The 15742-nt window shown below is 42.7% G+C and overlaps 1 protein-coding gene across 2 annotated transcripts; it reads right to left on the minus strand.

The window, feature by feature from the left end:
* Positions 1-789: 789 nt before the first annotated feature.
* On the minus strand, positions 790-15436 carry SGCB (sarcoglycan beta). Of its 2 annotated transcripts, none has more exons than XM_039368305.1 (6): positions 15164-15436; positions 11394-11603; positions 7329-7514; positions 6035-6226; positions 5257-5388; positions 790-1245 (listed from the first exon to the last, which is right to left on the minus strand). In XM_039368305.1, exons 1-6 carry the CDS (start codon positions 15419-15421, stop codon positions 1042-1044), a joined length of 1182 nt encoding a protein of 393 aa, XP_039224239.1. In that variant the 5' UTR covers positions 15422-15436; the 3' UTR covers positions 790-1041. The 2 variants fall into 2 exon arrangements, with proteins under 2 accessions (XP_039224239.1, XP_039224240.1); XM_039368306.1 differs by having other exon boundaries at positions 11394-11637; positions 15164-15275.
* Positions 15437-15742: the final 306 nt, after the last annotated feature.

The raw sequence follows: 15742 nt of genomic DNA on the forward strand, positions 1-15742 counted from the left end.
ACCTCTGCCAGAGGCATTTTCAAATGCCACGCCTAAAAAACTGATAAACCAAAAGTCTTTAAAAACATTTTAAACTGCGGGATATTTTCCAAAATGAGCCAACAGCTGTTTGGGCAGAAGCAGAGGTTGGTAATCCTATCATGAGTTTTGCCAAACTCAAATTATTCAAAGTACTACTTGGAAAAAATGGATTTTTTAATTTAGTAGGAAAAGAGAATAATAACAATAGCACTTAGACTTATATACCGCTTCACTGCCCTCTAAGCAGTTTACATAGTCAGCCTCTTGCCCCCAACAATCTGAGTCCTCATTTTACCGACCTCGGAAGGATGGAAGGCTGAGTCAACCTTGAGCCGGTGAGAGTCGAACTGCTGGCAGTCGGCTTTCAGCAGAATTAGCCTGCAGCACTGCATTCTAACCACCAGGGTTCTGATAGTCCAATGACCTATAGCTGCTCAATCATAGACATAGACTCTTTTTTCCATAATCAAGTTTCCAGAAAGATTTGAATTCTCCAGCCAAAATTAGAACATGGAATTCAATACATATAAATTTCAAAGAACAGATGCCTGAATTATAATGAGACCAAATAAGGCTCTAAGTATAATGTCTGAGAAATACACACTTGCAACGATAAAAGTACCAGAAACAAAAATGAATTATGTATTATTGTTGCAGGAGTCTTTGCCAAAAGCTCTAGGGGGCCATATTAACAAAACAGCTGAAGCGTGCTGCCCTTGGCAAATCCCAAAACAATTCTTCCAAGTTATTTTTGAAACACACACAGGCTTATTTGGCAATTTTAATTCAACAATACCTCGAAGTACATTCTGCACATCTGTTTAACTGCCTTACTAAAATGCACTTCCACCCAGCAAGGAACACGATTGGCCTAATCAGCAATGCTACCTGTGGAGATCTGTGCAGAAGAAGTGCTTCCATTTAATATTTCTACAAATAATTAAAAACATCCTCGCAAACATGCAGTGGCTTGAACTTAAATATAGTGATTTTTCTTTTCCACAGTACCCACGTTCGCCTCTAATACGTATTGCCACATGGATTCATGGTGGTTTGACAACCCATATTGTGACTCTTGACTGGAATACGGAATAAGGTCCCATCAGAACATACGCAAAGTTTGTAACGTTCCCAGTCACCATTGTTAAATTGTTCCTTGTGAGAAGAATTTGGCAGTCGCGATACGTTGATCATCATACTTCCATTCAGGATAATGGAGTTGTCCTAGGAAAGGAATATGTTGAAATCAATAAACATGTAACTATCTTCATAGTCGATACTTTAGAACAGAGGTCCACAACCTTTTGGACACCAGGGATCGGTTACGTGGAGAGAGGTTTTTCCACAGACCGGAGGGGGCATGGTTTTGTGTGCTGCCTGCATCCTATGGGTGAGGCTTTGCTTGTTTGTGCGGACTGGTTGCTGGCATGCCGCGGCCCGGTACTGGTCCTCATTTGTGGTCGTAAGTCGAGGAACACCTGTATAAAAATAGGCATGTCTCCAACTTTTCTTTATTGGAAGTGTTCAAGTGGAAGCAATCATCTGGGGTGACTAACTTAGACTCCTAAAAATGGAAGAGTTTGGATTTCATGTCCTAAAGGGGACAATCCAATATTATGTTTGTCTGAAATCACCATACCTTATTTTATACATGTTCCTTCCCTTCCTGCGATCTTATATTTGCTGTGTTTCCCCGAAAATAAGACCCAGCTGGAAAATAAAACCCAGCATGATTTTTCAGGATGTTCGTAATATAAGCCCTACCCCAAAAATAAGCCCCAGTTAAGATCATTAGCCAGACAGACACATTTAGTACTGTACTCCCTCTCCCCAAAAATAAGACCTAACAGGAAAATAAGCCCTAATGCAGGGGTAGGCTACCTTGGCTCTTTTAGGACTCGTGGACTTTAACTCCCAGAATTCCTGAGCCAACCATGCTGAGGGGAAAGGGAGAGGTTTCCAAGCTGAGCCATGCTGGCTCAGGAATTCTGGGAATTGAAGTCCATGAGTCATAAAGCGGCCTAGGCCTAGGCCAGAGGTAGGCCACCTTGGCTCTTTTATGACTCATGGACTTCAACTCCCAGAATTCCTGAGCCAGCCATGCTGAGGGGAAAGGGAGAGGTTTCCAAGCTGAGCCATTGCTGGCTCAGGAATTCTGGGAGTTGAAGTCCAGGAATCATAAAAGAGCCAAAATTGCCTACCCCTGCCCTAAGGTGTCTTTTGGAGCAAAGATTAATATAAGACCCGGTCTTATTTGGGGGGGGGAAACACGGTACCTGCATTTATTTATTTATGAGACTTACATACCGCTTTAAGTGCAAGCACTCTCTAAGCGGTGTACACCAGTAAGCAATGTATATATATATATATATATATATATATATATATATTTACATTGCCCCCAACAATCTGGGTCCTCATTTTACCTACATTGGAAGGATGGAAGGCTGAGTCAACCTTGAGCCGGTGAGATTTGAACCGCTGACCTGCTGAACACAGTCAGCTAAAGTGGCCTGCAGTACTGCACTCTAACTGCTGCGCCACCTCGGCTGCACTCCAAGTATTGTGCTTACTTACAGCTACATTACAGGTATAACTTGACTTATAACAATTTGTTTAGTGATTGTTCAACATTACAATGGCACTGTAAAAATGGACTTAAGGCCAGTTGTCACCTTTATGATTGCAGCATTCCCATGATCAAATCCAGGGGTTTGGCAACCAGCATGTACTTGTGACCACTGCAGCATCCTGGGGCCATGGGATGGCCATTTGTGACCTTCCCAACGAGCTTCTGACGAGCAAAGCCAGATTCACTAAAAAACCACATGATTCACTTAAAAACTACAGTGATTCTCTTAACCGTGGCCCAAAAAAAAGGTTGTAAAATCGGGCGCAATTCCCTTAACAACTTCCTTGCTTAGCAATGGAATTTCTGATCCGAAATGTATCATAAGTCGAGGACTATTTATACAACAGAAATTCCTTGTTTAACTGCTGTGGAATTGTGCTTTATGCTTTAAAATAAACTTCACCGAACTTCCCACAATACTGTCTACACATTAAAGCACACACACACACACAAAAACCCCTTAGTTTTAAAAAAAAGGGAAATTGTTCACTCTTTTTCATAGTCCCCTGTTCATGTACATAACAAAAGTTGTGATGGCGGGCCTGCAGTGAAACTGCACTCGGGGTCTTCCACAGCACTGTGCCTCGTTCCTGGTTTTCCCTGTTGTCATTTCAGTTGTTACCACAGCAAAATTGGATGGATTTCTCTTCATAGAGTGGGCAAAATCAGGTAGTCCTTACAGTTTGTTTAGTGTAGTGACTGAAGTTACAACGGCCCTGAAAAAAAGTCACTTATGACTGTTTTTCACACTTACAACCATTGCAGCCTCCCCATGGTCACGTGATCAAAATTTGGACGCTTGGCAACTGACTCGTATTTATGACGGTTGCAGTGTCCCGGGTTCGTGTGACCATCTTTTGTGACTTTCTGACAAGCAAAATCAATAGGAAAACCAGATTCACTTAACCTTGTTACTAATTTTAACAACGGCAGCGGTTGGCTTAACAAATGTGGCAAGAAAAGTCGTAAAATGGGACAAAGCTTACTTAAATTTCTCACTTAGCAACATAAAATCTGGGCCCAGTTGTGGCTGTTAAGTCGAGGAATACCTGTACACTTTTTGACCACAGAGCATGAAGCTCTTTCTGCTGCAAACAGGGACATCACAGTGTGCTCTTTTTTTTTTTTTTTTTTAGTTTTTATTAAGCTTTAACAACTTATTCTGATTATTACTGTAAGCAGGAACAAACACAAGTTTTGAACAAAACCTTTTCAGATGTGAACCATCTCATTCTGAGTGTTTGGTAACCGGTGCTGAATGTAAAACAGGAGTGTGCCACTATTAACTTTCACCCTTTGTGGAAGTTTTTTTTGAAATGCTCAAAATATTTCCAAAATGTTAGGAGTAACTTGTTTGAACCACTCAAAAGAAAAGATGGTTCAGAATATTTCAGAAATTCAAGAAAGATTCATTCCATGATATTTTTTGCACATTGCTAGTTCTAAACTCCCATGTGTTTTGGAAAAATAGGGTTGATGCATCATTTGTTAGCTGTGAAATGTTGCAGTTACAATACATCAAAATATGACATATTGGAAAATCTCTGCTTAAACCCCTGACATACTTCTCTTTTGAGAGAGGGTTGAACCCACTTCATTATTGACACTACAGAACTGAACTTGCTTTACATACCTTAGCAGGAGGGCAATAATTAATGTAGAAACTACAACTGGTTTTGCTATCGTTTTAAGGTAATAAAAATATTTTGATTAAATTTTTTTTCTTTTAATGGAACTGGATGATTGCTTTTATTTACACTTAGAACGAGACACTGTCTTCTTATTCTTCTGCAAAGGCACTTTGTTGTTAGTTGAGAAGTCGTGTCCGACCCATCGCGATCCCCTGGACAACGTTCCTCCAGGCCTTCCTGTCCTCTACCATCTTCTGGAGTCCATTCAAGCTCACGCCTACTGCTTCAGTGATTCCATCCAGCCCCCTCATTCTCTGTCGTCCCCTTCTTCTATTGCCCTCCATCTTTCCCAGCATTAGGCTCTTCTCCAGTGAGTCCTTCCTTTTCATTAGTTGGCCAAAGTACTTGAGTTTCAACTTCAGGATCTGGCCTTCTAAAGAGCAGTCAGGGTTGATCTCCTCTAGGATTGACCGGTTGATCGCCTTGCAGTCCAGGGGACTCGCAGGAGTCTTCTCCAGCACCAGAGTTCAAAGGCCTCAATTCTTTGGCACTCAGCCTTTCTTATGGTCCAACTTTCACAGCCATACATTGCAACTGGGAAAACCATGGCCTTGACTAAATGCACTTTTGTTGGCAGGGTGATGTCTCTGCAAAGGCACTACTTAGTTTTAATATTCAAATATCCTATATTCGCTTCAAAACACAGCTACAAGTGTATGGGTGCGCATAATTTATTCAGGAATTCAACAGAGCATTTTGTGTATGAGCTAGAAAGTGTTTATGCATGAAACAGATTTAAAGGCCAATTGAAAGATTAAAAATATAGTGTGTGTGTGTGTTGTGTGTGTGTGTGTGTGTGTGTGTGTGTGTGCATGCAAGTTTAAGTTCACAAATGACAAAGCTGAACCAAATGACATTCCTTTAGTGGAGTGACTACATTACAAAATAGCTGAAAATCCTGGAATTACTTACTGCTTTCAGTTCCAAGTTGCGTCCCATGGAAAACTTAATAGTTTTACCCGTAATAAATACTCCTTCATTTCCACGGACAATAGCACGCCCATCAACTTTTATATTGAGATCACTGGTGGCATTGCTTGTAATCTAAGAAAAGGAAAAAAAAAGAGCATGGCTATACGATGTGTTTACTAAACTAGTTATCAAATTTATAAAAATATCAAAATATCTTGTGTAAAAGACGCCTTGTGCTTAAACAGGGCTATTCACTATTTGCACTTTGATTTTAACACATAAATAACTGCTTAGGATTAGCAGATCTGGATTTTAAAAAATGCTCTCAGATCTGAATTTTAAAATTCTAGATTTCTATCTTTGTCTGTTGTCTTGTTTCGACTCTTGTTACCGAAAAACTTAGTAGCTTTATGTGAACCAGGGGTCTTCAAACTTGGCAACTTTAAGACTTGTGGACTTCAAGCTGGCTCAGGAATTCTGGGAGTTGAAGTCCACGAGTCATAAAAGAGCCAAGGTTACCTACCCCTGCTCTAACCCATGGTTTAAATGTACTATCATTGCAAGGTCTTTCTGTTAACTATGCTTAACTAGGTACATCTTAGTTATCATTTGCTTGTTTATGCTATGTGCAGAGTACAAGACCCTGCTTTTGCAAATTTATATGAATCTCAATAAAAATATAAATAAAATTATGAATTTCAGATGTCATTATTTTTAAAAAAAACCCAAACATATTACATACATTTTCAGTTGGAAATAAACCAAATATAATCCATACCCTTTCTGTAGATGCTTTTTGGACGTTTAAAATTTTTACTCCGCTTGGCAAATGAAACTCATGGGTATTGTAGTCAGTGCTAAACAAAGTGTTTTGAGTTCGTGGGTCAACAAATTCCATTCCGATATCACTGGTAATTGAAGTTTTGTTTTTCTCCACACTAAGTTTCGTTTCCCCCTGCTGAAATACAATCTTTAAAAAAAAAGAAAGAGGGTGGTGAATTTAATAACAATTTATTATACTTAAATTATTAATTGGTAGTGCTTTTGATAACCAATTTATCAATTTAATTTAAAAAGGTATACATGCAAGACAGCATCCAACAAATTGCAGTGAACAAAACAAATAAAGAAAACTGCAATATCCAGTATCATAGAAATAAAAAAGAATTTCACTAACCAGCAAAGCAAGCAAGTGACCAATAACAAAAACCCAGATTTTTGATTTATCAGAGATGAATAGAATGAGCTGGAAGGGACCTTGGAGGTCTTCTAGTCCAGCCCTCTGCTCAAGCAAGAGAACCTACACCAATGATGGCGAACCTTTTAGGACTGAGTGCCCCAAAACTGGCCCCGCCCCTGCTCCACCTCCTGCCCCGCCCCCACTCCGCCTCATCCTGCCTGCCCGCAGGGCCACTCACCGCCTCCAGGGCCCACCGCAGATCGCCCAGGCAGCCCAGCAGTGCCATGGCGGCCATGCAGCATCAACTGCATGATGGGGTGTGAGGGCAGAGTCTTGTCTACACTGCCTAGCTGCCATGTCCTTGGCTGCGCTGCTCCATGGTGAGCCACGCTCGGGGTGACTCTCCTCCAGGGAGGCTGCTGGTAAGGAGGGGGTCGTGGACGGAAGCAAGGCTGGGGCAACAACATGTGTGCCCACAGAGAGGGTTCCGAGTGCCGCCTCTGGCACCCGTGCCATAGGTTCGCCACCACTGACCTATACCATCTCAGACAAGTGACTGTCTCTAGCCTCTTCTTAAAAATCTCCAGTGATGGAGCACCCACGATTTCTGGAGGCAAGCTATTCCACTGGTTAATTGCCCTTAAGTTTCTCCTTAATTCCAGATTGCTTCTCTCTTTGTTCAGTTTCCATCCGTTGTTTCTTGTGCTGCGCTCTGGTGCTTTGGAGAATAACGTGATTGTAGCAGTACAAGGGTCTGCTAGGGGGAGGAGGTATGCCACAAGAATCATGATTAAGAAGATTTTCTTCTTGGTTAGATTCCAGCCATTCAGCCAGATAATATGAAGCCAAATCTCAGATACTGAGCATCATATGCCAGGAGGCAGACACTTACTGGCTGATTTTCTCCCACAATCACCAAATCTTCGTTCCGTCGGCCTCCCACTGTGCTCTTATACAGTGGATGTATAATCCCCATATCAGAATCTTGTTTAAACCGCAGTAATCCGCTATCGTGAAATTCCATGCTATCACAGCCATTGGGTCCAATGCGAATTACGATCCAAATTATGACGGTGATCTAAAAAAAAATAAAAATAAACATTGCTTGTTACAGTTGTGAAAGATTAATTTTGGCTGGAAAACCAATTCACCTCTGAGCCATTTGCAAATGTTTTGACGTTTTCAAAAACTTTTGAGAAATGTTTGTGGTACAGCAAGCTTGAATGATGTCCATGAAAGGCAGCTGCCTATAACAATATAGGAAACAATGTCCTCTACTTATAACCATTTGTTTAGTCCATGGGTAGGCAACCTTGGCTCTTTTATGACTGGTGGACTTCAACTCCCAGAATTCCTGAGTCAGCCTGGCTCAGCTTGGAAACCTCTCCCTGTCCCCTCAGCATGGCTGGCTCAGGAATTCTGGGAGTTGAAGTCCACGAGTCATAAAAGAGCCAAGGTTGCCTACCCCTGGTTTAGTGGCCAATGTTACAATGGCAATGAAAAAAATGACTTATGATCGTTTTTCACACTTATGACCATTGCAGCGCCCCCCTGTGGTCATATAATCAAGTTCGGGATGCTTGGCAACTGGCCTGTATTTATGACGGTCGTAGTGTCCCGTGGTCATGTGATTACTTTTTGTGACCTTCTGACAAGCAAAATTAAGGGGGAAGCCAGATTCACTTAACAACTGCAGTTGTTACTAACTTAACAACTGCAGTGGTTCACATAAAAGCTGTGTCAAGAAAAGTCGTAAAATGGGGCAAAATTCACTTAATAGCTGTCTCGCTTAGCAACAGAAATTTTGGGCTCAATTGTGGTCATAAGCCAAGGACTACCCATAAGAGGCATGGCTAAGATTCTTTCTTTTATAAAATGAAAAATAAAAGGTATATTTAAAACACGATATATTTTTTTCCCTTCTTGCATCCAATATTTTAGCTCTCAATGAGATGTAAATGTTCTAGATTAGGGGTCCCCCACCCCCTGTCCGTGGACCGGTACTGGGCCACAGCATGCCAGCAACTGGGCCACATAAAGCCTCATCCATGGGATGCAGGCAGCACACAAAACCATGCACTCTCCGGTCCATGGAAAAACTTTTCTCCACAAAACTGGTTTCTGGTGCCCAAAAGTTTGGGGACCTCTGTTCTAGATGAAATTCTGGACTACCTGTTTGGATGTGATTGTTTTGAAGTCTTGAAACGGGCATTATAATTAACCTTATACATTCTTTTTCGCTTTTTCTGTACACGTCCTTTCAAAAATCTATTATAGAGATTACTGTAATTGGGTCAAAATGCCTCTGAGGAACAGCTGCGAACATCACTCTTATTTCATAGATATTAGCTACTTATTTGGCTTGTAAATTCATAGTTTTTCTGAAGTTTTTATAACCCTATATTTAAAATCTAGAACAGTGGTTCTCAACCTTTTTAATGCTGCGACCCCCAACCGGTCATAGGTCGAGGACTACTCAACCGGTCATAAGTCGAGGACTAGTCAACTGATGCAGCACCGTTTGCAGAATGGGACTTTTGGCGGGCTCAGCAGGGCAGAGACAGCCTGGACAATTCCTACTGGCTTTTGAAAGCCAATAGAATTAGACTCTATTCAAGAGAGTCTATTCTATTGGCTCTCAAAAGCCAATAGAATAAAAGGGAGTAGCACAGCTAAGGAAAAGGGGGGAAAAATGGCGGACTGCGTTGTTTGGCGACCCCCGTGAAATGGTCGTTTGACCCCAAATGGGTCCCGACTCACAGGTTGAGAACCGCTGATCTAGAATATATCCGCAAGATCATACAATTTCATGTTGTAATTTATGCCTCGGAAGACGGGTCAGTTAACTTTCACCTAATAGGGGGGAAAAAAACTATACCTTTCTCTATAATATCCCGCCTCTTGATACAGTACCAAAATCAAAAATAGTCATGTAATAGAAGAGTTGACTGTGTGAATCCTGTGTGAATCCTGCAAACTGACAAACAGCTGTGAAATAAGAGCATTGGGTTTTACAAAATTTTGCTTGCTGTTCATAATAGTTGGGTTTTTTTTCACTTGGCAACATCCCACTGGACATGAACTTTATGCAGTAGATCTGGAGTTCCTTTTTTTTTTTTTTGCAAATAATCTTACATGTGCAATCTGAAACATAACCTGAGATTAAACAGCACATAAAATATCAAAGAATGATTTAATGGTATGTTTTGAATGGTGTGCAAGCAGTCAAGTGGGACTAGTTCACTTTCAAGTTATTTGGAGCACAGAAATGTTCTATGGAATATAGTTTAAGAATTCCCAGAATTCCCCATCTATACTGAATGAGTATTTTGAGAACTGCAGCCTCAAAATATCTGAAAGGCACCACATTTGAAAAAAAAATACTAGAGTCAAAATATCCCGTTTTTCTAGCCAGGATTGGAAACAACTTGCATGCAATTTTCAAATACTTGACAACTTTAAATGCACAAATGAGAAGCAGTCTCAAGAGCATGGAGCAAGAATCAAACATTTATTCATGCAATCTACACTTTTGCACAAGCCTCATCAAAGTGTAAGTCATATGTCACATATTAGGTGCAAAGGCCTTTGTTACTTTATAAGTAACTCAAGGCAGTGAACATATCTAATACTCCTTTATTCCCCTCCTGTTTTCTCCACAACAACAACTCTTGTAAGGAGGGCTGGGCTGAGAGAGTGACTGTCCAAAGTCACCCAGACAGTTTTTCATGTCTAAGACAGGACTAGAACTCACAGCCCACCTTATTTATCGCTTACACTTTTGTCTAAATATGCACAGTTCCAATTATACAAAGTTTGGTTGAAATCCTACCTATTAGCAACAAAAATAATTTCACTTTTAGGATTATACTGACAGTCTATTTAACCATGCTTAAGTTCCACTGCAGGGGTCTTCAAACTTGGCCCTTTTATGACTTGTGGACTTCAAATCCCAGAATTCCTCAGCCAGACACACGTGCCTGGCTAAGGAATTCTGGGAGTTGAAGTCCACAAGTCATAAAAGGGCCAAGTATGAAGACCCCTGTTCTACTGTGATTAAATACAGTAGGGCCAATTTGTTGTAGTGGTTCATACAGTATATCCGGTGTGAGAGATCTGGGGAAGCGTCAGCAGTCAAATATCCTGGATTTTTAGGATGCCTTCCCACCCAATATTTAGGGAGTATATAGTTCATTTTACACCAGGGGTCCCCAACCCCCGGTCCGTGGACCAGTACTGGGCTGCAGCATGCCAGCAACCAGTCCGTACAAACAAGCAAAGCCCCATCCTTGGGATGTAGGCAGCACACAAAACCATGCCCTCTCCGGTCCATGGAAAGACCTTTCTCCATGGAACCAATCCCTGGTGCCCAAAAGGTTGGGGACCTCTGCCTTATACTTCAAAAGTCAGATGGCAGGCTCCAGTATGGTTGAGGGAACCTCCATCTGCTGTTTTTTAGTGCATGGAATCAGCAGGTTGACTCATTCTGTCCCTTGATCAGGAAGCAACATGGAGCCTCTCCTGTTGCTAGTAAAGTTCTAACTCAGTGGTTCTCAACCTTTTTAATGCTGCGACCCCCAACCGGTCGTAAGTCGAGGACTACTCAACCGGTCATAAGTCGAGGACTACTCAACTGGTGCAGCACCGTTTGCAGAATGGGACTTTTGGTGGGCTCAGCAGGGCAGAAACAGCCTGGACAATTCCTATTGGCTTTTGAAAGCCAATAGAATTAGACTCTATTCAAGAGAGTCTATTCTATTGGCTTTCAAAAGCCAATAGAATAAAAGCGAGTAGCACAGCTAAGGAAAAGGGGGAAAAAATGGCGGACTGTGTTGTTTGGCGACCCCCGTGAAATGGTCGTTCGACCCCAAATGGGGTCCCGACCCACAGGTTGAGAACCACTGTTCTAACTGAATATTGTCAGGTAAAGAGGCATTTTATAGATTGTTATACTTACAATTAAATTAACAACAGCCAAGATAAACAGGAGGACCAGCACACAAATCGCCAAGTTGCCTTTTCTGCCTCGCAAGCCAGTTTTGTGCAGACGGCCTTCATCAATCGGTATGTATCCCGCCTTGAAATTACTGTTATGCTCTTTGTTAATATTTCTGCGTTCCACGGCTTTTTCTCGCATCGATTTCTTCACGGGGCCATTGGAGCTTTGCTAAAATTTCAGCCAAACACATCAGATGGAAACCCTATTAGACAATATTTCATTTCTGCTGTAATATGATGATCATAAAAAGAACAGCTCACTAATACTTAAAAATGTTTAAAAACGACCAGAAAGCATCTACACAAAGTATATCATTTATTTTTATTTACAAAATGATTACGTTCTGGAGAATGGGCGCAGAAGTTGAAAAAGACTTTAGTGGTCATTACAGAATAGGTATTCTTTGAATGACAACCATAACTGAGCCCAGGAATTTCAGTTGTTAGATCAGTGGTTCTCAACCTGTGGTTCGGGACACCATTTGGGGTCGAACGACCATTTCACGGGGGTCGCCAAACAACACAGTCCGCCATTTTTCCCCCCTTTTCCTTAGCTGTGCTACTCCCTTTTATTCTATTAGCTTTTGAAAGCCAATAGAAGAGACTCTCTTGAATAGAGTCTAATTCTATTGGCTTTCAAAAGCCAATAGGAATTGTCCAGGCTGTCTCTGCCCTGCTGAGCCCGCCAAAAGTCCCATTCTGCAAACGGTGCTGCACCAGTTGAGTAGTCCTTGACTTACGACCGGTTGAGTAGTCCTCGACTTACGACCGGTTGGGGGTCGCGGCATTAAAAAGGTTGAGAACCACTGTGTTAGGTCATGATGCTCATAAAATAGATCACCAAATCATCGGACTTCATTTTATAACCATTTTTTTCAGTGATCATAAAGTGATCGCCATGATTCTTAAGCGAACCCCAGAACCCATTGTTTGCCATATGGCAGTTTTTATAAAAAAAAACAAAAAACAATTTCTGGCAAAACTGTCCTAAATACACTCACATGACCATGGGGGAAGGGAAATGTCAGGATTTTGAAACTGGATCATAAGTAGCTTTGGGGGGGGGGCAGTCATAAATTCAGATGGTTGCTAAGTGCCCAGTCATTAGTCAAGAGCTGTCTATACTTTCCTGCTGGGATATATATACAGTCAGGTTCATATATATTGGTATACTTTTTTTTTTTGCATTTGGCCTCTGTACACCACCACGTTGAATTTGAAATGAAACACTCAAGACGTGAACAAAATTAAGACTTTCAGCTTTAATTCAAGGGGTTTGACAAAAGTGTTGCATTAACCATTGAGGAATTACAGCCATTTTAATACATCCATCCCAAGTTTTGGTGGCTTATACAAGATGGGACAAACTAACAGAATTATGGATATAAGGATTGTTTTTAATAGTTGGATGTCCAACCAACACTAAAAGTCCAGTAGGAGACCCTTACAGAATCACAGAATAACAGGGTTGGAAGGGATCTTGGTGGTCATCTAGTCCAGCCGCCCCCGCTCAAGCAGGAGACCCTTACAGAATCATAGAATTAGAGAGTTGGAATGGACCTCGGAGGCCATGTAATCCAACCCCGTTCACACAGGAGACCCAGAACCACACACACACACACACACGTAATACCCTAGGCTCCAAAATCTTCCCAGATGTTAAGGCTGGCCAAAACACATATCATTGTCTCAATATATCAGAACCTGACTGTATATTTTCCTCTTCTCCCCAAAGAAAATGAAAAAGAATCAAGTCATTTCTCCTCGATATTTATCTTATAACTAGATAGTGCCTATAAATCGGCTAGCTAGACCAGGGTAGGCAACCTTGGTTCTTTTATGATTCATGGACTTCAACTCCCAGAATTCCTGAGCCAGCTTGGCTTAACTTGGAACCTCTCCCTTTCCCCTCAGCATGGCTGGCTCAGGAATTCTGGGAATTGAAGTCCACGAGTTATAAAAGAGCCAAGGTTGCCTACCCCTGAGCTAGACCAACAACTCGCCAAATTTTTAGCTGCTAACCATGCTTGCCATCCTTAAAATAAATGGAACATGAATGTCTAAATTTAGGATTAGCTTGAAAAGGACAGATGTATGTTATAGTATTAACTGAATTTTTTTAAAAAAGGCCCACTGGCCAAGAAATAAGCAGACTTGAAAATACTGTATAGCTAGTCCTCAACTTACGACTACAATTGAGCCCAAAATTTCTACTGCTAAGCCAGACATTTATATTAATTTTAGCCCATTTTTACAACCTTTGTCTCCATTGTTGAGAAATCACTACAGGTTGTTCAGTTAAGTGAATCTGGCTTCCCCACTGCATGTCAGAAGATCACAAAAGGTGACCACAGGACCCCAGGACCCTGCAACCCGTCATAAACACGAACCAGTTGCGGAGCATCTGACTTTTCATCGTGTGTGCATGGGGAGGCTGCAACGGTCTTAAGTGTGAAAAATGGTATTCAGTCACTTTCTTCGGTGCCCCTGTAACTTCAAAAGGTCACTAAATGTACTGTCGTAAATCGAGGACTACCTGTAATTTATACTGAATGAACATGGGGGGCACAAGACAGTCTCTTCAAAGTAAAATCCTTAAAAAAAAATTGCACCTTCAACCATAAATATTACTCTTATTATTTTTTAATGTAGTGACAAGGAAAGATCTCTGTCTCTCTCTCTCTCACACACACACACAGCCTTTAAAAGGGAGTGTTATTCTAGGTCGGCCTTCTCGTTTTTTTGCCAATCTCTCTCTCTCTCTCTCTCTCACTCACTCACTCACACACACTGCCTTTAAAAGGGCCACACATACACACACGCACACAAAAACACACACACACAGCCTTTAAAAGGGAGCGTTATTCTAGGTCGGCCTTCTCGGTTTTTTGCCAATCTCTCTCTCTCTCTCTCACACACACACACACACACACACACACAAACATACAAACACACACACACACACACACAGCCTTAGCCTTTAAAAGGGAGCGTTATTCTAGGTCGGCCTCCTCGGTTTTTTTTTTTTTGCCAAGCTTGCCGGCCCTTTCTGTCCTCCACAATCCCCGCGCAGCGGTCCGTTTGGGCCGCCCCGGGTTTTCCCCACATCTCCTCCAGCCTCCGCGTCCTTGTTCCAGGCAGCCCAGGAGCAACAAGCCCGGTCGCGACCCGCCGGCCGCGGGCGGAGAGGCTGCCACTCGTAGCGGTCTATTTTTGCTTTGCGCGGCGGGCCGGGCGCGCGCTTACTTGGGCAGGAATCTCCCTCTCGGACGCCGCTCCGGGCGTGGTTCTCCAGCAAGGGAGCAGCCAGCCCGCGGTGCAAATCCACCCAAGCGCATGATTTATTTTATTTTATTTTATTTTATTTGGGGGGGGGAGAGGTATTTTAAAGATTCCTTCCGAAAGCGCAAATATAACGGGCGAGGATTGCTTCAAAAAAAAAAAAGAGGCGCTTGGCTATGGCGCCGCCGAAGCGAGCTTTTCTCGCCCCTGCGTCCTCCCTCCGGCCGCCGCCGGGCTCGGTCGGACGGCTCCCAGCCGCCCTTCTCCAGCTGCTGCGAGACCCGGGGAGAGCTGAGTCCCAAGGGGGAGGGGGGCGGACGGAAGGCTAGCCCCAGCCGCGGCCACCTCTGCTTTGCGCCAGGTTGCCAAAGCGCAAGAAAAGCGCCGCCGCTCCCTTCTTTTCCGCGGCGCCTGCCCGAATTCCCTCCTTCCCCGTTGCCTACCGACCTGCTCGGAAGCCGCCGCCGCCGCTGCAGAGGCTGGAAGAACCGCCATCTTCGGCTTGTTGTCCTTCCTTGGCCCGCAGGGGGAGCGAGGCTGGGCGGCGGCGGCGCTCGACGAAAAGCTGACGCGGAATCCTCTCCCCACCCCCGGTGCGCGCTTTCTGCCGGCAGACGGTGGGAACCGGAGGTCGAGAAGAGGCCGTTGGATGCCCAAGGGAAGACCCAGGAGAAAAGCAGCGCGGTCCGAAGAGAGGGAGAGCATAGAATAATAGAGTTGGAAGGGACCTTGGAGGTCATCTAGTCCAACCCCCTGCTCAAGCGGGAGACTTTATAGTACCATTGCAGCTAAAAGGCTGTCCAGTCTCTTCTTTTTTTTTCTTCATAAAAATTTTTTTTATTAATTTTTTTTTCATCAACATATGTTAATTTTTCCAATCAACAAGTTGTCTGGAGTTTGCTATACTAATACATGTTCAATTCCTAATCCTTCATTCTCTTCTCTAATCAAGAATAAAATAAATTCCAAATTTGATAGTAGTCTGTTTCTTACAACCTCATAGTTAATCTGTCCATCTCTGCACAT

Source organism: Crotalus tigris, unplaced genomic scaffold (assembly GCF_016545835.1).
Source record: "Crotalus tigris isolate CLP2741 ecotype Arizona unplaced genomic scaffold, ASM1654583v1 scf7180000020728.642097, whole genome shotgun sequence".
NCBI classification, from domain to species: domain Eukaryota; kingdom Metazoa; phylum Chordata; class Lepidosauria; order Squamata; family Viperidae; genus Crotalus; species Crotalus tigris.

Excerpts from the sequence above, each read along its gene's own strand:
- SGCB (XM_039368305.1), bottom strand. The coding sequence starts at position 15,421 with ATGCTCTCCCTCTCTTCGGACCGCGCTGCTTTTCTCCTGGGTCTTCCC. Across the intron at positions 7,515-11,393 it reads TGGCTGTTGTTAATTTAATT|ATCACCGTCATAATTTGGAT; the intron begins GTAAGTATAACA and ends ATTTTTTTTTAG. Across the intron at positions 6,227-7,328 it reads TTGTGGGAGAAAATCAGCCA|ATTGTATTTCAGCAGGGGGA; the intron begins GTAAGTGTCTGC and ends TTTTTTTTAAAG.